A 23,379-nucleotide genomic window follows, 5' to 3' on the forward strand; every position below is an offset into this window, starting at 1 on the left:
GTCTTATACACCCTATGTAAAAAGAACAACTGTGATAGTTTATTAGACTCTGACAAAGACAATGACGGGGTAAACGACAATACTATAGACCATTCCTCGTCACTCAGCCCACCAAGGTCTCTCTCCCACTTAGTTCAAACAGTTAAGGGGAAACATTCATGGTAAAAACTTAATAGCTCCCCGTAAAGCCAAGAAATGATCCCCGCAGACTCCCTTTTCGTAACTACAGATTCTGGGACCCTGTTAAATTGTACCTCCATCAGCCACAGCCGATTCTGAGTTTCATACACATTATGGAGGTGCAGGTACCGATAAAATGATGAGCGCGGTAAATCGAACTCTTCCTGCAAATCCTCAAAAGATCGAACTACCCCTCGTACAGCTAACTGCCCCATTTCACACAGTCCCTTTCTCTCCCAATAGCCAGCCACCGCAAAAGAATAGAAAACCGGCAAGCCTGGGTTACGCCACAGCGGTGTACACGATATCAAATTCGTAAGACCCAATAACTTGGGTCTTAACGCGTATGGCCCGAGAGCTTGAAAAGGAGCTAGGTAGTAGGAGAAGAATCCGGAGGTCTGGTCAGGGCTCCAATTTCCAGAATATGTAGTGGCACTCTCCCTCCATGTTTGGCCATAAATAAACAACCCGTAAGACCCAGTAAAGATGACTTCGCCCACACTCTAACCTGATGCAGTTGTGAGGCAAGATAATACAACCAGGGATTAGGTAACGCTAACCCACCTGAAGTATTTCCCATTTGCAATGTCTCAAGTTTGATCCTAGCAGTCGCCTGCCCCCCCCCCCCCCCCCCACACCAACTGTCTAAAAAGTCGCTGTATTCTATGAAAGTAAGTCATTGCTATCCACACTGGTGAGTTCTGCAGCACATACAATAATTGCGGCATGAGCACCAAAATGGTTAGATTAGTCCGGCCAACCACCGAAATCGGCAATTTACACCAGATAGTCACCTTCTGAGAGCTCCTGTCCAGCAGGGGTGTCAGATTCCGAGGTATAAAATCATGGGAAGAGGGTGTGACGATGATACCTAAGTACTTAAATTCCTTAACCACCTGTATATTAGAGAGGGCAATCTGAGGAATACTAGGCAAAGGATCCAAGGGCATCAGAACAGACTTATCCCAATTAATGAGCAGACCAGAGTATGTACCAAACTCAGTAATAATAGACATAGCAGGGGTCATGGACCTAGCTGTATCACCCAAAAATAGTAACATGTCATCTGCGTAGAGCGCCACTCTCTCATCAATGGAGCCATATCGGAATCCAATTATATCAGGTGAGGATCGCAGGAGACAAGCCAGTGGCTCTATCACTAGTGCAAAGAGCAGAGGCGACAGGGGAAACCCCTGTCGCGTGCCTCTCCGCAGCTCAAATGATGGGGATAGCCGGCCATTAACCCGAAGACAGGCGGTCGGGCACTGATAGAGAAGTTTAACATAGAGAGAAACCTAGGTCCGAACCCCATAGCCCCCAGTACCTTCCACAGATAGTTCCATTCGACGCTACCAAATGCTTTGGCAGCGTCCAATGAAAAAATGGCACAAAGCCAGTCTGATCACCATGAAGCAGAGACAATACAACTCTAACTAGTCTGTTAGCGAGTACTCGAGCCAGCAACGTCACATCTGCACACAGTAACGAGATCGGTCTGTAAGAACCCGCACATAGCGGGTCCTTGCCAGGTTTTGGTAAAAGCACTACAATGGCCTCCATCATGGAACGGGGTAAAGAGCCATCCAAAGCCGCCAACTGGACCACTCGCAACAGCTGGGGCAGGAGTATCCCTGAGAATTTTTTATATACCTCACTCGGGAGGCCATCTGGGCCTGGGGCCTTTTCATTAGCAGCATCTTTCAGAGCTAGTTCCAATTCCTCCAGAGAGATTGGAGAGTCCAGCTCGTACCTCTGCTCCGGAGAAAAGGAAGGAAGTGATGCCCTGACCACATAAGCAGTCAAGCTCTCCTCAGTACAAGAGGTCTTGGAAGAGTAAGCATCTTTATAAAAGTCTACCATTACACCCAAGATATCCTCATCCGCCGTGACCTCTCTCCCCCGACCATCTCTCAAACAGCCAATATACGCAACCCCCTGCTGGGCCCGAACAATGGAAGCCAGTAATTTACCAGTACCCTCACCACACTCAAAGTAACGCTGCTTAGTGAAAAACCTCTTATGTTCAGCCGTCTCCTCTAAATATTTAGTATAGTCACCCTGCACCCTCAGCCACACTTCTATCGTTCCAGGGGTAGGGCTGAAAACATATCCAGCCTCAGCTTCAGTAACAGACAATCTCAACTTCTCACCCCTCTCTCTAGTAAAGGACTTGTGAATACTTATGTCCCGGATAAACAATCCACGCAGGAACGCCTTTAGAGAGAGTCCCAAACCATGGAGACCGAAGCCGAACCATCATTAAGGGCAATGAAATCCCTGAGTTCCGCACCGACAATTTCAGCTGTAGTTAGCAAAGTCAGCCAGAACGGGTTCAGTCTCCACAGAGGGTGCACCCCTCCAGCGCCCCCTACTAAATCAATTCGTAAACGGATTGGGGAGTGATCTGACAACCCCCTGGCCAAATATTCAATTTCTCTAACCAGGCCAGCCATATCCCCATCCCTAACAGCCATGTCTATCCTGGACAGGGTACCATGCGTAGCTGAATAACAGGAAAACTGTTTAACATTGGGATTACGGTGGCGCCACAGAACAAATAAGTCTATTTCCATCAACAACTTAGCAAGACCAGTAGGTTTAGAGGAGGGAGGGGCCTGAGATCCCCAGAACTTATCCTTAGAGGCATCTAAGACCTGGTTGAAATCGCCACGCACGAGCACAGGGGCCACCGGGAGTCCAGATACTATGGTTAGAATACGCTGTATAACATCTCCACTGTAAGGGGGAGGGACGTACACACCAACTATGATAAATGGTCGATGAGACACCTCACACAATACACAGACAAATCTGCCATCAGGGTCAATGCTAGAGGAGACAGCCTTAAACGGAATAGATTTGTGAACCAGCAGACTGACCCCTCTAGCATGTGAAGATAAGGTAGAGTGATAAGAATGACCGACCCATGCCCTTTGAAGGGCCGATGTGTTTTCTGCTGTCAGATGAGTTTCAGTAAGGCAGAGTATGGCAGGGTGAAGGTGTCTCACCGAGTTAAATACTGCATAGCGCTTTGCCACATCCCCTAACATTCCATCCTATAAAATAAAAGACCGCCATCAGAGACATTTGAGCATAAAAGGGCGATAATGTCATCACTTAAACAAGGGGAGCCCAACTGCATATTCACAATAAATCTACAGACATAGCAGACAGCAACACAGGGAGAGACGGAAAACAAAACAAACACCTCAAAACAAGGTACAAATACAGCCACACAAGTCGCCGCGTCACGCGGCACCCAGGGGCGCCAGTATACCCACACCATTCATAACCAGTCGTACTAAGGAAGTATGTCAGGAGATCTTCAGTAAAGTGAGAGCATTCAGCAGGCATACGAACACAGATAAGTATGCATTCGTTACACTCCTGCAATGAAAACGTTTCACAGTTATCCCATATATCAAGCATTATTGCTCCATCCCTTCCATAAGTCAACTCCCCCCCCCCCCACAAATCATACAGTAGATAACGATAGGCAGATATTAAGGCAGTAGAGTGGGCCTACATATGTAACTAAAACTATAATAGCTATAGTAGACAAATAAGGCCGCTAACAGCAGACTACAATACTCCTCATATGTGAGCATAAACTACAATGTGCGGTTAACAAGAATCAACATTAGACCAGTATATCAACCCCACGTAGGTAACTAAAACAATATCAGCAAATATAAGTATGAAGGGCCACTAATAGCAGAAAATAATAAACCCCACATATCAACTCAAGCAAGAGTATAGGGTCAGATAAACAAGATGGTAGAGTCACATGTAGGTAACTACTAGCTACACACAATCTGCATGAGTATAAGTAAGGACAGTTCAGTCTGGAGCGGGTCTCGGGGAGCCTCCACGGGCTCTCCGGCGCAGCTGTGCTTCATGAGTATCCTGCCACCTCACAGCGGCATCTACCCCCTCAAAGAAGTGGGTGGTACCCAGGGCAACCACCCGCAATCTGGCAGGATACAGCATGGAATATTGTACATCCAGGGACCGCATTCTCCTTTTAACTTCCAGGAAGGAGGCACGCTTCTTTTGCACCTGCGCCGAGAAATCCGGGAAGAAAGAGATGACATGGTTGTCCACAGTCACAGGTTGCTTTTCTCTAGCTAGCCTGAGTATCAGATCTCTATCACGGAAGTGGAGAAGTTTCACCAGCATAGAATGGGGAGGGCCACCAGGGGGAACAGCCTAGTAGGGACCCGGTGGGCTCTTTCCACCGCAAAGAGGGGAGTTAGGTTGTCTTCTCCAAATACGTCTTTAAGCCATGTTTCCATGTATTCCATTGGAGAGCGGCCCTCACACTTTTCAGGCAGCCCTACTATGCGAAAATTATTTCGGCGCAGACGAAGGGGATGTGGCTTGTGGGAGGAGCATGACTTTCTGTAGTGGCATGGTTTGCAAGCTTGACTGACATACTCTCCTGCAGAGATTGTGGCGTAATGTACCAGAAGTCCCATAGACTTGCATGGGACTTCAGACAAAAATCCCCACTCTCGCGTTAGTGGGTGTATTAGGGTCAATTTAACTATCCTATATTTTTAATTGAGATATAAGTAACATGTATACCAAGTTTTGTCAAAAATCTCCAGCCGTTTAAAAGTGATGCTGGAACATACATTGACACACAAAGTAGGGATCGACCGATTATCGGTATGGCCAATATTATTGGCTGATAATCACGATTTTGGTCATTATCGGCAATTACCTTGCCGATAATGCCCCGCCCCCACCGCGATCGCGCCAAACCCCCCCCCCCGACCCGCCGCATCGCACCCCCAATTGTAGTGCTGGGCGGTATACCGGAATGAACCGGATACCGTTTTTTTTTTCTCCCACGGTATGGACTTTTGCCCATACTGCTATATCGGTCGGGGCCCCTCCCCCACCCTCCGAGTCAATAAAAAAATATTAAACTTACCCGTAATGGGGGTGGTCCGGGCCATCCATCCTTCCTGTAGTGTCCGGCGGCATTCTGGGTGGAGGGTGAACCGGTCCGGGCTGTCCTTCTTCTCCGGGGGTCCTCTTCTCCACTCCGGACAAGCTCCGGCCTAGTACGCTGCATAGACGCCGCTACGCCGTGACGTCAGGTGCGTCGCTGCGTCTATGCAGCGTTACTAGGCCGGAACCTGTCCGGAGTGGAGAAGAGGACCCCCAGAGAAGAAGGACAGCCCGGACCGGTTCACCCTCCACCCGGAATGCCGCCGGACACTACAGGAAGGATGGATGGCCCGGACCACCCTCCCCAGACGGTCCCTGCAGCAACTGGGAAAGTGAGTCAGGGTTCTGGGATGGGGCCGGTGCGGTGGGGCGGTTGCGGCGGCGGGAGCAGTGGCGGTGATAGGTCTCAGGACCCCCGGACAGGCAGGGGGAGAGAAGCGGGTGGCGGCCTGTGGCACCGCAAAAGCCACTGCAGTGCATTGATTTAAAGCGCCCACTTTAAATCAATGATCTGCAGCGGTGTCGCGGGGGGATAAATAGCCGATAACTTATACCGGAATATCTACCGATTATCCACCGATTATCGGTATCGGCCCTAAAAAAACGATATTGGTCGATCCCTAACACAAAGAGTTTGATTATAGATAGATAAATGAATTAGATGAACCGCTCTAGGCTTGGACCAAACAAAAAAAGTCTCTACAGTGACTGGGTGCATTCGACCATCCAATATTCACCAAGAGTCACTCAGATAAAGCAACTCTGGCATCTTGGTAGTGAAATTTTAATGTGCAACCCATTGCGGCTCTGTACAATAAGAGGCTTCATCAGGCATGTAACCAAAGTTCAACACCTAGAGGGCCCATGACGTAAATGTACATCATGGTGCCCCGAGACTTAGCGCACAATGACTTACGTATCCCAGCTGCTATAACCCATAATGGCCATTATCCCTTCAGATACCATGATCTAATACTGATCACTGCACCTAAAGCAGTTGCGGGCTATATGAAACTTTAGCAACTTTTAGGGGGCTTCAGTTTCTACGCAGTGCACTTTTTGGTAAAAAGGATACATTATCTTTATTCTGTATGTCCATACAATTAAAAGGATACCCAATTTATATAGGTTTGGTTTTATTTTACTACTTTAAAAAAATTCAAACTTTTTGTACGAAAATGAGTTTGCCTAAAATTGTCCACTTCTGACCCCTATAACTTTTTTATTTTTTCACATATAGGGATGTATGAGGACTCATTATTTGCGCCGTGATCTGTAGTTTTTATCGGGACCATTTTTATTTTGATGACACCTTTATATAGAGTTGTATTCATTTTTTTCTAGTATATGAAGTGACCAAAAATCCGCATTACTAGACTTTGGAATTTTGTTTTACGCCTGTGCCTTTGACCGTGCAGTTTAACATTATATTTTAAAATAGTTCGGACATTTACGCACGTGGCGATACTACACATGTTTAGGTTTTATTTTTTTACTTTTAATTTTTTTTTAAAATTAGAAAAAGGGGGGTTATTTGAACTTATTACAGAGGGGGTTAATGCATATTATTTTTTTTTTTTTTTTTTAACAATTTTTTCTTTAGTCCCTATAGGGGAGTATAACATGCAATCTTTAGATTGCATACACTGATCAATTGTTCTCCATAGGAGAGCATTGATTAGTGTTATCAGTGCTCCACTGCTTCAGTCTGGCATAGCTGGAGCACCGAATGGACAGCAGGGAGGAAAGCATGAGACTTCCCGGTATCCTCTCAGCTGATTGGGATGCGGTGGCAGTCCCGATCAACCCACTAAGCTAGCCGAGAATGGAAATTTACCACATTTAGACGCTGCAATCAACTTTGATTGTGGTGTCTAAAGGGTTAATGACGGACAGCAGCCCGATCGGCAATGTCCGGCATTAGCCGTGGATCCTGGTTGCTGACAGCAACCGGGACCCACAGGGTATGATGCGCGCTGATACAGTGGTAGCCCTCAGTGGATGTAACTATATGTCCATTTCCAAGAAAGGGCTAAGCCTCTTATTGTACAAACTGACAAAAGAAGTCTTACAAGCCACTCAATGCTCCATGGAGAAAAATACTATATATATGCAAAGTATCTAGATCGAAAATAACTTGATCTACAGTGGCACCTAATGGTTTTTAAATGCTCTTTAAAGCAACACTGTCATTTGTGAAAACAAAAAAAAAAAAATATTGGACTTTCAGCTTGTCAAAAGTTTTCATCGGGTGGGGTCTCAGTGAGACCCCGACCAATCTAAAGTTTTGACACAGCCATATGATGTAATTTGAATGGAAGCTACCTTCAGTAAAGGAAGTTCTTTGTCAGTTTGCAGTAGCACATTCGCACATTCCCAGAAGGAAGACACACTACGTTTTGCTATGCCTGGTGTGCCAAAATTTTGGCTCTGCATGCACCAAAATTGTGGTGCATGGCAAACAAAAAACTCCTTTATTATGCGGTGTACACCAAAGAACAGCAAAATAATCCTCACTTGACAAGGGGTGTGGCCTACCTTGAAAGCAGCATGCCCCAAAATGTGCCAACATTTTTACACATTACCATATGACACACTAAAAGTTAGTGCAAACTAGAACTCTACAAGCTACAGATGTGCCAGATTTAACAAATCCGCCTGATCCACTGTGATAAAACGGGCACATTTGAAGTCTAAGTTTACACTGAGTAAAATTATTTGGCGATTCTGAGGTGAGGTGAACTGCCACACGGGAAGAAGTAGTAGGGCTCTGGTGCTCAGGCACCAAGACAGCTCTATCAGCACCGCCATCAACGGTCTGCAATGAAGAACAGGATCAGAATTTGACCAGGGGCACTGTCCTAGGTGACACTATTCCATCGGTCTGGGAAAGCGGGATAGCGAGCTATGTCTCTAGCTCAGAGCCATCTTAGAGAGGTCCTGCATCTCGTGAAGTTTATACATTTCTCTGGAACTGCTGTTGCCTCCTCAAAATGCAGATGTCTGCTGAAGTAACAGGCACTAGAACCAGAGATCAAGCACTATGCAGTCAGACCACACCCCGCTTTAAAGCCATTTTGCAGATGAAAAAATAAAAATAAAAAATAACCCACTGAAGTGTATGGAAATAGATTTTTATAGGAATGCATCTGTATAGAAATACTAATGCAATACAGATGCTACATAGTTCATATCTGTAAATATATATATATATATATATATATATATATATATATATATATATATATATATATATATATATATATATTTACACATACATATACACACACACACACACATATACCGGTTTAAAACGGAACCAAGTTGGAGACCCCAAATAATCTTACCTCATGCTTGGAATAGCATGGTAGCCTAGCCTAATTTGTGCTTTGCTGTCATCTGCATGCTGCTTTGCGATCTTCTCCCCTACTGCATGCATGTGTTGTAGAAGCTCCAGATGTTCTGTACACAGCATCTTCAGGCTAGAGATAGACTGCCATGGTAACACCAGCCAGTGGTAACGTGCTTTCGGGTATTTGTCCTTTATAACCACAACTTTGTCATCTTTGAGAACCTGTGTTAAATAACAATATGTCAAGCTGAATACCAGCTAGTATACGACACATTCAGAAAGCTTTCAGGTCTATTCACTTTTTTCACATTTTGTTATACAGCAGAATCTCCCAATAGTGGACACTGAATGGAATAAAAATGTGTCTGCTATTGAGAGATGTCCCTTATTGGGAAAAAGGCAAAAAATTCTTTCTAAATGACGGAATACTGTACTGTACTCACTCCAGAGTGTAATTTCCTATAAAACACAATAAAAAGCAATATTACAGTAGAATATCCCAGTGCTGTTTAATCTACCCTTATCCCTCCCCCCCCCCATATCATTTCATCCTCCCTTTATACCCTGTGCCACCTTCTTCCCCCATGCATTGTGCCAAAATAATCTCCTCCCTACCCCCTGTGCCATTTCATTCTGCCTTCATTAGCCTCTGTGTAAATCACCCAATGCTCCTTTATGAAGTGGCACAGGGGAAATAAAATGGCACAGGGAGTGGTAAAGAGGGGGTGATGAATTTGGCAGAGAGCAATAAAAAGGGGGAATTAAATAGCACAGGGGGAGATCAAGAGAAAATGATGTGGGACAGGGGTAATAAAGGGGGGGGATGATTTAACAGGAGAATAAAGTGGTACGGGGGGAAATCAGGGAAGGAGGGGGTGGGGGGGGTGTGTGGAATGATGTGGCTGGCGGATGTACAGAAGCAGGAAACCACTGTTTAAACATCGGTTTTCTGCTTCTGTGCTGGGGCTTCTGCAGCGGGGGCCTGGGCTCCTTTCTGGGGTATTGGCTGTACCCCCGACGACGGCTCTGTGTACAAGGTAGGGCCAGCACATAAGCCTAGTTGTCCCCTATTGGGTGTTTTGTCCCTTATTGGGTGTGAACGCGTCTGCTACTGGGAATGTCCCCTATTCGGAGGGTGCAAATACATTAAGTCTTATGGGACTCTGCCGAGGAATTAAAAACTGTCCGCTATTGGGGGGATATCCGCTAAGGGAGATTTCACTGTATTGGGACTTTGTACTAAAATAAAATAAATAAAAAAAAGTTTCCGCCCATCATTCTGCACTCAATATCCCAAATTTTTTAACAAAAATTTTAATTTAAAAACACAGAATTATAGAAAGGTTTGCTCATTTATTAAAACTGGGGAAAAAAATAAAAAAAAATAAAAAGGCCTGCTACCTGACAGCCAATTGGTGGATCCTCAGAGAAAAGAGATTTTACCACAAGTATAAAAAATAAAAATCTACTTTTCTCAGTCGGCTCCATTGAGGGACACAGGAACCGTGGGAAGTACCAGAGCAGTCCCCGGGGAAGGAAATAACCACCACATGAGAAAGGGAGCCATTCCAGAGAACCACAATTGCCTAAAGTATTAGGGTCGAGACCCTGGCTGCAAGGCAACCGGAGCTAGGAAGTATGCGCCTGGAAGCCCCCACAACCCATGGAGGAGGCCTGGACGCCAAGGAAGACACCTTCCCATGCAGAGACCAGACCCATCAGCCGCACAGGTGAACAAGAAGGTTGGCTCGGGACCCCCATGAACCGCACACCATCCTGGAAAGCAGGAGAAACTCAAGTCCAAGGAAGCCACATAACCCACCAGAGTACCATCCTGACTGGCAAACACAGAGGAAGAGGAACGGCAAGAAAACCTCATGCAGAGAATGGACCGATGCAAGAGAACGAGGCGAGAAAACACCAAGGGGGATCTGCGTACGTACGGGAAGGGAAAGCACGATGGAAACCAAGAACCCCCTGAAAACAGGGAGAAGACGAGAACTGTTTGCTGAGAGGAATGGAGCATACTAAAAGCAACCGGAAACCAAAAGCACAGGTTCCAGAACCACCGTTCCCGGACCACAGGCAATGGACCAAGAGAGAAGGCAGCCAATCTGGACCGCAGAAAAAAAGCAGGACGAGGAAAAGACGGCCACACAGAAGCCGAATTTCGGCCAGATCAGCGTAATTCGGATGATCGGAACGCCCTCCGTCGCAGGAGAGAATGACCCCGAAGGAGGAGAAGCGAGGGCAAAGGCCAAACCAGGAATGGAATGTCCTGAGAAGGAGCATCCCTGAGAGCCGGAATAGCCGCATCCCTGAATACTGGAGCAGGCGAGATGGGAACTGGATGTCCTGGAACCCCTAAGGGTCAAATGTTGGAGCAACCCCCGCCCAGGGAAATGGTCAGGGAAAGAAACTGCTAGACAAGACCACAAGTAGTGTGTGGTTCAGCGAGACCGCCCCCCCAGGGGAGCGGAGAGGAGCTGGGCAGGAGTGCCCTGCATGCAAGAGACCCCAACCTCACCACAGCCCCACGGACAGAAAGGCCGACCAAGGAAAGGGACACCCAAGGCGTCCAGGAAGTTGGCCGAGCAAGAAGACTCCCCAGCGCAGGGGAACCCTAAATGAAGAGGGCAGAACAAGAAGAAGAGCAAGCCGTGGACCCCAGCAGTCCGAACGGAACCGTAGACTATGAGGCAAAAGCCGTAGGACATGATCGGAGGGGGAGGGGAAAAAGGAGCCTATCCGGAACTCCCCTGATCCGTGCACAGAAGGCCACTCCAGCAGAAAAATGGACCAGTACGGCGCAGCTAACAGAGCCAGAGGAAAAAATGGACACACCATCCAGGAGGTCTCCACCAAGGCAGGAGAAGAGCTACGACAGGAACTACAGATGGCCAAACTGCCGTAGCCAGACTTGACTGCATAAACTCCTCAAGCAGAGGAGAGAACCCAGGCTGTCAAAACAGCAGGTAGCTAAGAAAAAAAAAATCAGGCTGCCATAGGAAGCCTCGGACACACAGGCATAGCCGGTGGAACCTACTCCTGAATGCTCTGAGAAAAAACAGAAAGCAGCGAGATACCACATACAGGAAGGGGAGAGGGCAGATACCATACTGGCAGTAGCAATGCACTGCAACCAGCTTCCCAGAGGAGAAGGGGACAAGAAGCAGCCAAGAAGAGCGCATGTACAGTACGTGCCAAGCCCCAGGGACGACAACAGCAACCCCAGCAAAAACATACCAAGAAAGGCATGGAGAAGCAGTGGACGTTCCAGAAAAACTTGGGACTCACGCGATAGGGAAGACAAAAGTCTACTAAAAAGTGCATGCACTGCAACATACAGTTGAGGAGATACGTCCTCAAGAGGGATGAAAGCCTCAGGTAGGGAATCCATTAGCAGAGACAATGGGAAGATTAGGAGCACTCGTGCTGCCCCATCTGGCCCCCCTGACCGCATGAGGGTCAAGGAAACACACAAAGTCACTGATCGGGAACCTAACGCCGAAGGCCACTTGAGTAGCAAAGTAGAGTAGCAAAGTAGGCAACCTAGTGAACAAGAAACCAACCAAACATAGACTGGAAGAGGGATCACTGAACCACCAGGCAATTCTTCCAAACCTCACACTGGAAGCGAAATACAGAGCCTCAGAGGTGTGCGCACGGCAGGCAGGAAATGGAGACCACACGGACACTGGCTGGCACAACTTAAAGGGCCATTGCATAGCCCCCGTTTATCAGATAAAATGCAACTTAGCAGATTGTTCGTGGTATTGAAATTGGCAATATTAGCTCTTAGTATCAATCCAAGGGATTACAAAAATATTGAAAAGTCCAGTCTTCCCCCAATATGCTTGTGGAAGGGCTTTTACATGATTATTTTATATATGTGGACCATGTAGAAGTATTTTTTATGATGTGGTGATCTATCACATTTGTCTTTTATGCAATATTGCTAAAAATGTAATTACTGTTTTATAAGTATATAAAATATATTGTTATATTTATAATTGTTGTACATTTCCCTACAGTTACTCCTTAATATGTCAAAAGGGTACACAACTTTACCTCACATCTGTATTCCTTCATTCTGATAGGATCAGTTATGTGGTAAATTCAGTAGATTGGAAATGACTTGGAAAGACACAGCCCTGTCTATATAAGACCTAACAGTTGATGCATATCAGAGCAAAAAACAAGCTATGAGGTTGAAAGAACTGACTGTAAAGCTCATAGACAGGATTGTGTGTAGCCTTATATCTGAGAAGGATACAAAAAGAATTCTGCTGCACTGAAAGTTCCTAAAAGCATAGTGGAAGTACTGAAGTAATTGGAGAATGGCCTTGCTAAGAGAGGTGACCAAAAGCACAAATGGTCACATACTGAGAACCAAAGATTGTATGACAGAGTGACCAGAATGAGGACTCTACTCAGTAAATAACACATGAAAGTCGGCCAAGAGGTTGCTCATCACCTGCCCAATACCATCCCTACAGTGAAGCATGTTGGTGAAAACATTATTCTGTGGGGGTGTTTTTCAGTGGCTTGGACATAAAGACTGGTCAGGGTTGAGGGAAAGAGATAGCTTTAAAAAAAAAAAAAAAAATTATAATAAGGTACTCCGCCCCTACACATGTCTATAGGAAAAGGCGTGACAGCTAGTACACAGTCGTCACAGCTCCTCCCATAGACCTGAATGGAGGGGGCGTGGCAGCTGTGTACGCCAGTCATCCAGCACGGAGAGGAGTTCACTCAATGCACCGGATGACAGGGGTGCCAATGTAGAGATTGCAGGGGTCCGCAGTGGTCAGACAGGTTATACCCTATCCTTTGGATAGGGGATAACATGTCTAGCGACTGAGTGCCCCTTTAATGAAAACCTGATCCAGAGTGCTCTGGACCTCAGACTGAGCTGAAAATTCACCTCCAACAAGCCAAGACAACACAGGAGAGGTAAAGGGACAACTGTGTGAATGTCCTCAGTATACATGTGGTTACACCCAGTTGTGCTTCTAATCAGTCTTCTTCCTTGTTCTTGATGTCCTTTAGTGGCCAACTCGAACATCTCTGGAGAGTCCTGAAAATGGCTTCCACCATCTGTCCTGATTTAACCATACAGAGCTTTAGAGGATCTGCACATAAGAATGACATAGAATCTTCAAGTACAGATGTGCAAAGCTTGCGGTATCATACCCCAAAAGACGGGAGGTTGTAGTCGCTGCCAAATGGGCCTCAACTAAGGGTCTGCATAGTTATGTCAATGTTATATTTTAGTTTTTCCTTTTCAATAAATTAACACAGATTTGTAACAGTCTGTTTTCACTTTGTCATTATTGGGTATTGAGGACAGAATGATTGGGGGGGGGGCAATTTTTATTTTAGCACAAGACTGCAATTTAACAAAATGTGAAAAACATTGAAGGATCTAAAAATTTTCAAATGTACTGTATACTCAACCTCTTCACCACAATATAATAGATTCAGCACAAAAGCAATATTATAAATCAAGGGTACTGAAACAAGTGTAAGCACTGGATATGAAGTTACAAACACCAATACTGACATTTTCTCACAGATTTATACAATAGGTTCTAAAATGACAAACTACCTCTAAATATGCTGCAATATGTACAAACTTCACTAGATGTGCAGGGACAGGGGGTAAAATGGACACTTAGAACCCATGGATGAACCAGAAGAAAAACTATGGGAAGGGAGTTACACAAAATTATAAAACAAAATAGAACAATCCTTCTGGTCTATAAAGTGTGTGTGGGATTGCAGCTTAGCGCCATTTTAATGGGATCTAGCGTCATTGCCAACAGCCAGCTTATCACTAAAGGGTAGCCTTGGATTCCTCCTGTGTATTTTGACATTTCATTCATGAATGCAGATTAGCCCCCCATTTAAAGTGGGGATCTTTGACGCTCACTCCTGAGAGATATGCTCAGAATAAACAACATTCAAAAGAACACACCCCACAATTCACACTAAACTGTAAAAATATGTACAGGAAAACAATGAACATAACTTTCAGGAATGGTTACTGTATTATATAAAACGAGTGGCACCTGCATATTTGGATCCTGCATAGAAACCTTTAAACCTTGACTCCAGTGTCCTTGGCCTTTAACCTATTCAACGAGGGAAAAGTACAAGTTAGCACAAAATACATGGTATCCAGTAACATAAAAATGTTGTTCTGTGTTTTTAGACCTTTTAACATTAAAACCATTACAAATAATAATAATAATAATAATAATAATAAATAATAATGCTTATGGGTATTTTACAAAACTTATCAAAGGGACTGTGGCAGCTATACATCCATAGAATTGGACCAGCCAATAAAACCACAGTGGTTTTACTGAAAATCAGCACAGTTTTGGGAATGCACAATTTTGCAGGTAAATTGCATGTTAGTGTGGTAGACAGATTGGGTTTTTCTGTGGTCTTGGACCTAACTGATAAAGCATCAAGCCATGTTGCTAAAAAAAAAACCTCACTGCAAAACTGCACGTGGCTGTGCAGCTTGGGCGGCACAAACCAAGTTGTATTGCTTCCGTTTTGAGTCCCATTAAAAGTAAATAAAAAAATTTAAAAATTTAAAAAAACACCCCACACTAAATGTGAATTAATACACCCATAAGAGACCTCTGTGCAGTATTACATTTGACAGAGGATTGGTCATGAAGAGACAGTCATTTGTATGTTAAAAGGGGTACTCCAGCAGTGCTCTCTGCTGACACCTCTGGCCATAGCAGGAGAGGTTTGCTATGGGGGTTTGCTCCTACTCTGGACAGTTCCTGACATGGACAGAGGTGTCAGCAGACAGCACTGTGGACAGACAGAAAAGAATTCAACTTGCTCTGGAGCATACAGCAGCTGATAAGTACTGGAAGGATTAAGATTTTTTAATATTAACTCATTTACAAATCTGTTTAACTTTCTGGCACCAGTTGATTTAAAAATGTTTTCCACTGGAGTACCCCTTTAAGACATTAATATAATTAGACTAAGTGGCTGCACCTTTATTTACTAACGGACCCCTACTATCCTTTGAAAAAAAGAGGACTCTAAAGGTGCATTTGTTTTACCAGAGGAAAAAAATGATACACCGCTCAAAAAAAATAAATAAATAAAGGGAACACTTAAACAACACAATGTAACTCCAAGTCAATAACACTTCTGTGAATTCACACTGTCCACTCAGGAAGCAACACTGATTGACAATCAATTTCACATGCTGTTGTGCAAATGGAACAGACAACAGGTGGAAAATATAGGCAATTAGCAAGACACTCCCAATAAAGGAGTGGTTCTGCAGGTGGTGACCACAGACCACTTCTCAGTTCCTATGCTTCCTGGCTGATGTTTTGGTCACTTTTGAATGCTGGCAGTGCTTTCACTCTAATGTAGCATGAGACAGAGTCGACCACCCACACAAGTGGCTCAGGTAGCGCAGCTCATCCAGGATGGCACATCAATGCGAGCTGTGGCAAGAAGGTTTGCTATGTCTGTCAGCTTGGTGTCCGGAGCATGTAGGCACTACCAGTAGACAGGCCAGTAAATCAGGAGACTTGGAGGAGGCCATGGAGAGCAATAACCCAGCAGCAGGACTGCTGCCTCCACCTTTGTGCAAGAAGGAGCACTGCCAGAGCCCTGCAAAATGACCTCCAGCAGGCCACAAATGTGCATGTGTCCACTCAACCGGTCAGAAAGAGACTCCATGAGGGTAGTATGAGAGCCCCACATCCACAGGTGGGGGTTGTGCTTACAGCCAAACACCGTGCAGGACATTTGGCATTTGCCAGGGAACACCAAAGATTGGCAAATTTGCCACTGGCGCCCTGTGCTCTTCACAGATGAAAGCAGGTTCACACTGAGCACATGTGACAGAGTCTGGAGACACCGTGGAGAACGTTCTGCTGCCTGCAACATCCTCGAGCATGACCGGTTTGGCGGTGGGTCAGTAATGGTGTGGGGTGGCATTTCTTTGGGGGGCCACAAAGCCCTCCATGTGCTTGCCAGAGGTAGCCTGACTGCCATTAGGTATCGAGATCCTCAGACCCCTTGTGAGACCTTATGCTGGTGCAGTTGGCCCTGGGTTCCTCCTAATGCAAGAAAATGCTAGACCTCATGTGGCTGGAGTGTCAGCAGTTCCTGCAAGAGGAAGGCATTGATGCTATGGACTGGCTCACCTGTTCCCCAGACCTGAATCCAACTGAGCACATCTGGGACATCATGTCTCGCTCCATCCACCAATGGAACGTTGCACCATAGACTGTCCAGGAGTTGGCGGATGCTTTAGTCCAGGTCAGGGAGGACATCCCTCAGGAGACCATCCACCACCTCATCAGGACTTGTTTTAAGGACATTACATCAAAGGATGGATCAGCCTGTAGTGTGGTTTTCCACTTTGATTTTGAGTGTGACTCCATATCCAGACCTCCATGGGTTGATAAATTTGATTTCCATTCATAATTGTTGTGTGATTTTGTTATCAGCACGTTCAACTATGTAAAGGCGAAAGTATTTCATACGATTAGTTCATTCATTCAGATAAAGGATGTGTTATCTTAGTGTTCTCTTTATTTTTTTTGAGCAGTGTACATTGCAAAACCAGAATTTGATGTAAAACATATGATTTTGTGTGGTGTTAAACTACTGGTGAAAATGCACAATAGGGCAGTTTCACACCTAAAGCTACATTCACATCATGAGTTTGCCATACTTTTGAATCAGATTTTATTTAATTTTTTTGGAAAATGTATCCCTCAAAAACTGACAATACTGTGTGCAATTGTGTACTCAATATAGTTTCCACTGACTGCAATGCTATAAAAACCGTATAAGTTTTTTTTATAAAAAAGGACACAAAATCCTTTGTAAACAGAAAAAAATGGACACAAAACCGTAGTACAAAAATGTACACAACCGGATACATCTTGTTGTGTACATTTTTGTATGGGAGATCAGTGTATATGTATTGCTATACGGTAGTATACTGCTTTCGAATATGGAAACCGTATAGCAAAATAGTGATGCGAATGCACCCTAAGACAGGCAAAAATAAAAATGGCCCAAGGAGTGTGTGCTGGGTTCTGAACTTACAGTAAATTCGATTTGTCACGAACTTCTTGGCTCGGCAGTTGTTGACTTTTCCTGCATAAATTAGTTCAGCTTTCCGGTGCTCCCGTGGGCTGGAAAAGGTGGATACAGTCCTAGGAGACTCTTTCCTAGGACTGTATCCCCCTTTTCCAGCCCATCGGAGTACCGGAAAGCTGAACTAATTTATGCAGGAAAAGTCAGCAACCGCCGAGCTGAGAAGTTCGTGCCGAATCGAATTTACTGTAAGTTCGCTCATCTCTAATCAGTGTATCCCATTGCTCTTTGGCTCCAGACTTGTGAAGATGCTGTAGACTGGTTCATGTGGTAACTCTATAATTCAGATAAGATGGAAGCTTTTGTTATAACACACAACATGCTCCTTTTTGACCCAAGTTGGAGATGTAATGGGGGCTGTGTTACAGCACTAAAGTGTTACAGAATTTTACAGCTAATGTGTGCAGACAACACATATTACCTGCTTTCTCTAATCAAATAAAAACATGTGCTTGGCTAAGTTTTACAATCCTCCAGAAGCAGATTTTACGCAGCATTGCTCGGTTACATACCTCAGAAGAAGGCCTTGGCTTTTCTTTACTCTTGTTGCTGTTCAGTACATCATCTGCTTCTGATTTGGGACATTTCCCTGAAATCCCCAAGGGATCATTTTGTGAACTATCATAAGACCTTTTCGTTTTGCTCTTTATGGTCTCTGGGACATGTTTGGTTCCACAGGTTCCTGCATCTTTAACAAACTCTACTGTGTAAGGATACAGTTTATTTACAATGTATAATACTTGGCCAGGCTTTAACTTGACTTCTTGATCTTTACTGATGTCCACAGAGTCAACACTGCTTGGGTTTGTTCCCATCTAAACAAAATAAGTTATAATTTAAAATTATTGTTGCGAGACTGAATATGGTCAATGGGAACCAATAACTAAGAGGACAGGATATAGTACAGCAGCTAATGTACTCCTCCAAATGCATTATATAATACACATTAATACATGAAATGCAGCATACGATACATTTTAATACTGTAGGTTTGTAACGATGCACACCGGCTTGAGGAAGAGCTGTGAAAGCGTGAAACAGTCTGTCCCGGTTTCATGCCCCGCCTCCACCACTGTACCTGCCTGTCACAACCAGAATGCCTGAATAAAGCTAAGTTGTACGGTGAGTGCTGTCCTGTCTTCTGTATGAGTAATTGTACTGAACTTTACCGGGCATCGCACCACCACTATCAACTGCAACCCGGGCGTTACCATCACACTCCTCCGTTAGTCATAACCCAGCAGCCTTAGTCCTGTAGGTGCCGGACAATCTTCTTTTATTTAATGCTAAAATCCAGCATGCAATAACATTTTCCCCAGTAGTCTGCTGTTAGGGAACAGCTGGGATGCCAGCACACACATTAGGTTATGCTCACATGTAGAGTACTTTACTTGCATTAAAGTTTGCAGGTAATCTCATATCATGTGATCAGCAAGTATTTGTGGATGAAATCTGCACTTTAGGCAGAGTATGAGTGCAGATGATTAGCTGCAGCAAAGTATATGTGTGAACATGTATATAAGCAACCCCATCCACCCTTCCTTACTCATGTGGTCATTTCTGAACAGGCTGTAACCATGCAGATTACCCATCCCGTCATAGCTCACATTCAGCCATGTCTCACTTACCCCCACTATGTCATAGTCATCTAACATTAATAGTTCCAGTTCCTCAATCTTTTTATTTAGGCTTCTGGTATTAGTATACCTACACCTGATGTTTTTATTCATACTTCCATTCCTCTTATCAATTTTCTGATCTAATCCCTTTCGCCACTTAACCCTTGTTTTATTACTTATCCCTAAGCTATCAATCTACACTCGGTCTCCCCCCCCCCCCCTCTATATTGTAGCTCCCATCCCCCCCTAGTCTCTAGTTTGAACACTTCACCAACCTTCTAGCCATCCTCTCCCTGAGCACTGCTGCGCCCTCCCCACTGAAATCTAGAATTTGTGTTTGTGCAGTATGTCTGTATCTGTCAGTATCACGTCAAAAAAGTATTGCCAATGTATACTGCATTGTCCCCATTCATTTCTGTGGCACAAGTCAACTTGTGACACTGTTAGGGCCGCTTCCTGCTAGTATATGGTAATATGGCAGGACAAAATAGTGCAGCAGACTACGCTATTGTATATGCACCATTAAATGAGCGTATGGTAGCAGAAAGCAGCCATAATGGAGTCACTAGGTGACTCTGTTCAAGCCAAGAAAATGAATGAGGCTGCTGCAGTATGTGTTTGCATCACTTTTTTGACGTGATGCTGATGGATACCTCTAACAGAACTGCAGAAATGCTATATGAATGGGGCCTTTGTAAAATAGTATTTAATAAATGTATTATTTTCCATTTATTTTTTTTATTTATTAAATATATATTTTTTTTCTATTAAGTTTTTTTTATTTATACTTATTCCAAAGCATTGCAGGGGATTGCTGCCTATCAGTGTTCCACAGGCAGGAGCTGAAGGCAGACCTGCGGCTGCCAAGGTAACAAGCAGCACCCCACGATCATGTTGCCGGGTGCTGCTGGAGACACAGAGGCCGCTCACACCCTCTGTCAAACTCCTTACACATTCTGGTCGCTATAGTCTGTGAATTTAAGTGTTAGGGTGCGTTCACACGGAGTAATTCAAGAGGAATTTACTCCAGTAATTGCTCTTGAATTCGCTGCTCCAAATTATTTCACATCTCCTCTGTCCATTGACTTTAATGCTTTTTCCGCTGTCCTGTTCACACTGCGGAAATTCTGCTAGCGGAATTCCGACACTGAATTCCGTTCCGCTTGAAAAAAAAAATTCCCCCCGACATAGTTTTTGCGCGGAAATGGCTGAAAAACCCTTCACTTCTTTCTCCCCCATTTCCGCGGGCAATTCCACTCGAATTGAAAATTCTTTTTTCGGCATGTAAATTTTTCAGCGTGAATTCCTCTTGATTTTCTCAGTGTGAACGCACCCTTAACCCCTTAAGGACCAAGGGCGTACAGGTACGTCCTTGGTCCTGCTCTCCTGATATAACGCGGGGTTATAGCGCGCAGCGCCGCGCGCTATTAACCCTTTAGCCGCACGCTCAGAGCTGAGCCGAAAGTGGCCGGCTAGCTCAGTCGGGCTGTTCAGGATAGTCGCGGCTAATCGCGGCATCCCGAACAGCTGACAGGACAGCGGGAGGGCCCCTACCTGCCTCCTCGTTGTCCGATCGCCGAATGACTGCTCAGTGCCTGAGATCCAGGCATGAGCAGTCATGCGGCAGAATCGTTGATCACTGGTTTCTTATGAGAAACCAGTGATCAATGATGAAGATCAGTGTGTGCAGTGTTATAGGTCCCTATGGGACCTATAACACTGCAAAAAAAAAGTGAAAAAAAAAGTGAATAAAGATCATTTAACTCCTCCCCTATTAAAAGTTTGAATCACCCCCCTTTTCCAATAAAAAAAAAAAAACCAGTGTAAATAAAAATAAACATATGGTATCACCGCGTGCGGAAATGTCCGAATTAAAAAAATATAACATTAATTAAACCGCTCGGTCAATGGCATGCGCGCAAAAAAATTCCAAAGTCCAAAATAGTGCATTTTTGGTCACTTTTTATATAATTTAAAAATGAATAAAAAGCAATCAATAAGTCCTATCATTGAAAGAGTGATGATTTTTTAAAGGCAAGGAGCAAAAAACGAAAATGCAAAAAACGGAAAAAACCCCGGTCCTTAAGGGGTTAAACTGCCGGGATCGAAGTTTACTTTGGTCCCTGCGGTGCGGCTGTGTGCTACAGCTGAGCTCCTCCTGCATGCGCACACTGGGCAGTACCCACGAGATCAACCTGATGTTTATACCCATCATGGTGCTGCAATGTGCATCCACCAATGACATTTATACGCACTTACAGACGCAGCTCATTTTGACCTTAACCCCTTAAGGACCCAGCCAATTTTCAGTGTAGGGCCCGGCCATTTTTTGCACATCTGACCACTGTCACTTTAATCATTAATAACTCTGGGATGCTTTTACCTTTCATTCTGATTCAGAGAATGTTTTTTCCTGACATATTCTACTTTATGTTAGTGGTTAAAAAAATTCGATACTTGTATCATTTCTTGGTGAAAAATTCCAAAATTTAATTAAAAATGTAGAATTTTTTTTTAACTTTTAAGCTCTCTGCTTGTAAGGAAAATGAATATTCCAAATAAATTATATATTGATTATTCACATATACAATATGTCTTCTTTATGTTTGCATCATAAAGTTGACATGTTTTTACTTTTGGAAAACATCAGAGGGCTTCAAAGTATAACAGCAATTTTCCAATTTTTCACAACATTTTCAAAATCAAAATTTTTCAGGGACCAGTTCAGTTTTGAAGTGGATTTGAAGGGCCTTCATATTAGAAATACCCATTATAAAAACGGCACACCTCAAAGTATTCAAAGTGACATTCAAAGGGTTTGTTAACCCTTTAGGTGTTTTACAGGAATAGCAGCAAATTGAAGGAGAAAATTCAAAATCTTCATTTTTTACACTCGCATGTTCTTGTAGACCCAATTTTTGTGTGTATGTCAAGTGCTCTGTGGGTGCACTGTGGGTGCACTAGAGGGCTCAGAAGGGAAGGAGCGACAAATAGGATTTTGGAGAGTGAGTTTTTCTGAAATGGTTTTTGGGGGCATGTCACATTTAAGAAGCCCCTATGGTGCCAGAACAGTAAAAAACAAAAACAAAAAAAAAAAACACATGGCATACTATTTTGGAAACTACACCCCTCAAGGAACATAACAAGGGGTACAGTGAGCCTTAACACCTCACAGGTGTTTGACGACTTTTCGTTAAAGTTGGATGTGTAAATGAATTTTAAAAAAACTCTCACTAAAATGCATTTTTCCCCCCAAAATTTTACATTTTTACAAGGGGTAATAGGAGAAAAAGACCCTCAAAATTTGTAACCCCATCTCTTCTGAGTTTGGAAATGCCCCATGTGTGGACGTCAAGTGCTCTGCTGGCGCACTACAATGCTCAGAAGAGGAGCGCCTTTGAGCTTTTGGAAAAAAAATTGTTTGGAATGGAAGTCAGGGGCCATGTGCGTTTACAAAGTCCCCCGTGCTGCCAGAACAGTGGACCTCCCCACATGTGACCCCATTTTGGAAACTACAACCCTCACAGATTTTAATAAGGGGTGCAGTGAGTTTTTACACCCCACTGGCGTTTGACAGATCTTTGGAACAGTGGGCTATGCAAATGAAAAATAAAATTTTTCATTTTCATGGACCACTGTTCCAAAAATCTGTCAGACACCTGTGGGGCGTAAATGCTCACTGCACCCCTTATTACATTCCGTGAGGGGTGTAGCTTCCAAAATGGGGGTCATTTGTGGGGGGGGGGGTCCATTGTTCTGGCACTATGGGGGCTTTGTGAACACACGTGGCCTTCAATTCCAGACAAATTTTCTCTTCAAAGCCCAATGGCGCTCCTTGTCTTCTGAGCATTGTAGTTCGCCCGCAGAGCACTTTACATCCACATATGGGGTATGTTCTTACTCAGAAGAAATGGGGTTACACATTTTGGGGGGCTTTTTTCCTATTTTCCCTTGTGAAAATGAAATATTTAGCGTAACACCAGCATTTTAGTGAAAAAAGTTCTCTTTTTTTCTTCATTTTTCCATCCAACTTTGAAGAATTTTCATTAAACATCTGTGGGGTGTTAAGGCTCACTATACCCCCCTTGTTACGTTCCGTGA

General features: G+C 44.2%; 1 protein-coding gene across 4 annotated transcripts in view; it reads right to left on the reverse strand.

Annotated features, from left to right (window-relative positions):
- Positions 1-23,379, reverse strand: part of APTX (aprataxin) — a 66,104-nt gene that overhangs the window by 15,283 nt on the left and 27,442 nt on the right. For all 4 annotated transcript variants that reach the window (XM_056569814.1, XM_056569807.1, XM_056569806.1 and 1 more), the window contains 3 exons: positions 18,172-18,474; positions 14,566-14,628; positions 8,487-8,713 (listed from right to left, as the gene is read on the reverse strand). In XM_056569814.1, coding sequence (XP_056425789.1) covers positions 8,487-8,713; positions 14,566-14,628; positions 18,172-18,474 — 593 coding nt within the window. The remainder of the gene's footprint in view (positions 1-8,486; positions 8,714-14,565; positions 14,629-18,171; positions 18,475-23,379) is intronic.

The sequence above is a fragment of the Hyla sarda genome, chromosome 1 (genome assembly GCF_029499605.1).
Source record: "Hyla sarda isolate aHylSar1 chromosome 1, aHylSar1.hap1, whole genome shotgun sequence".
Lineage (NCBI taxonomy): Eukaryota > Metazoa > Chordata > Amphibia > Anura > Hylidae > Hyla > Hyla sarda.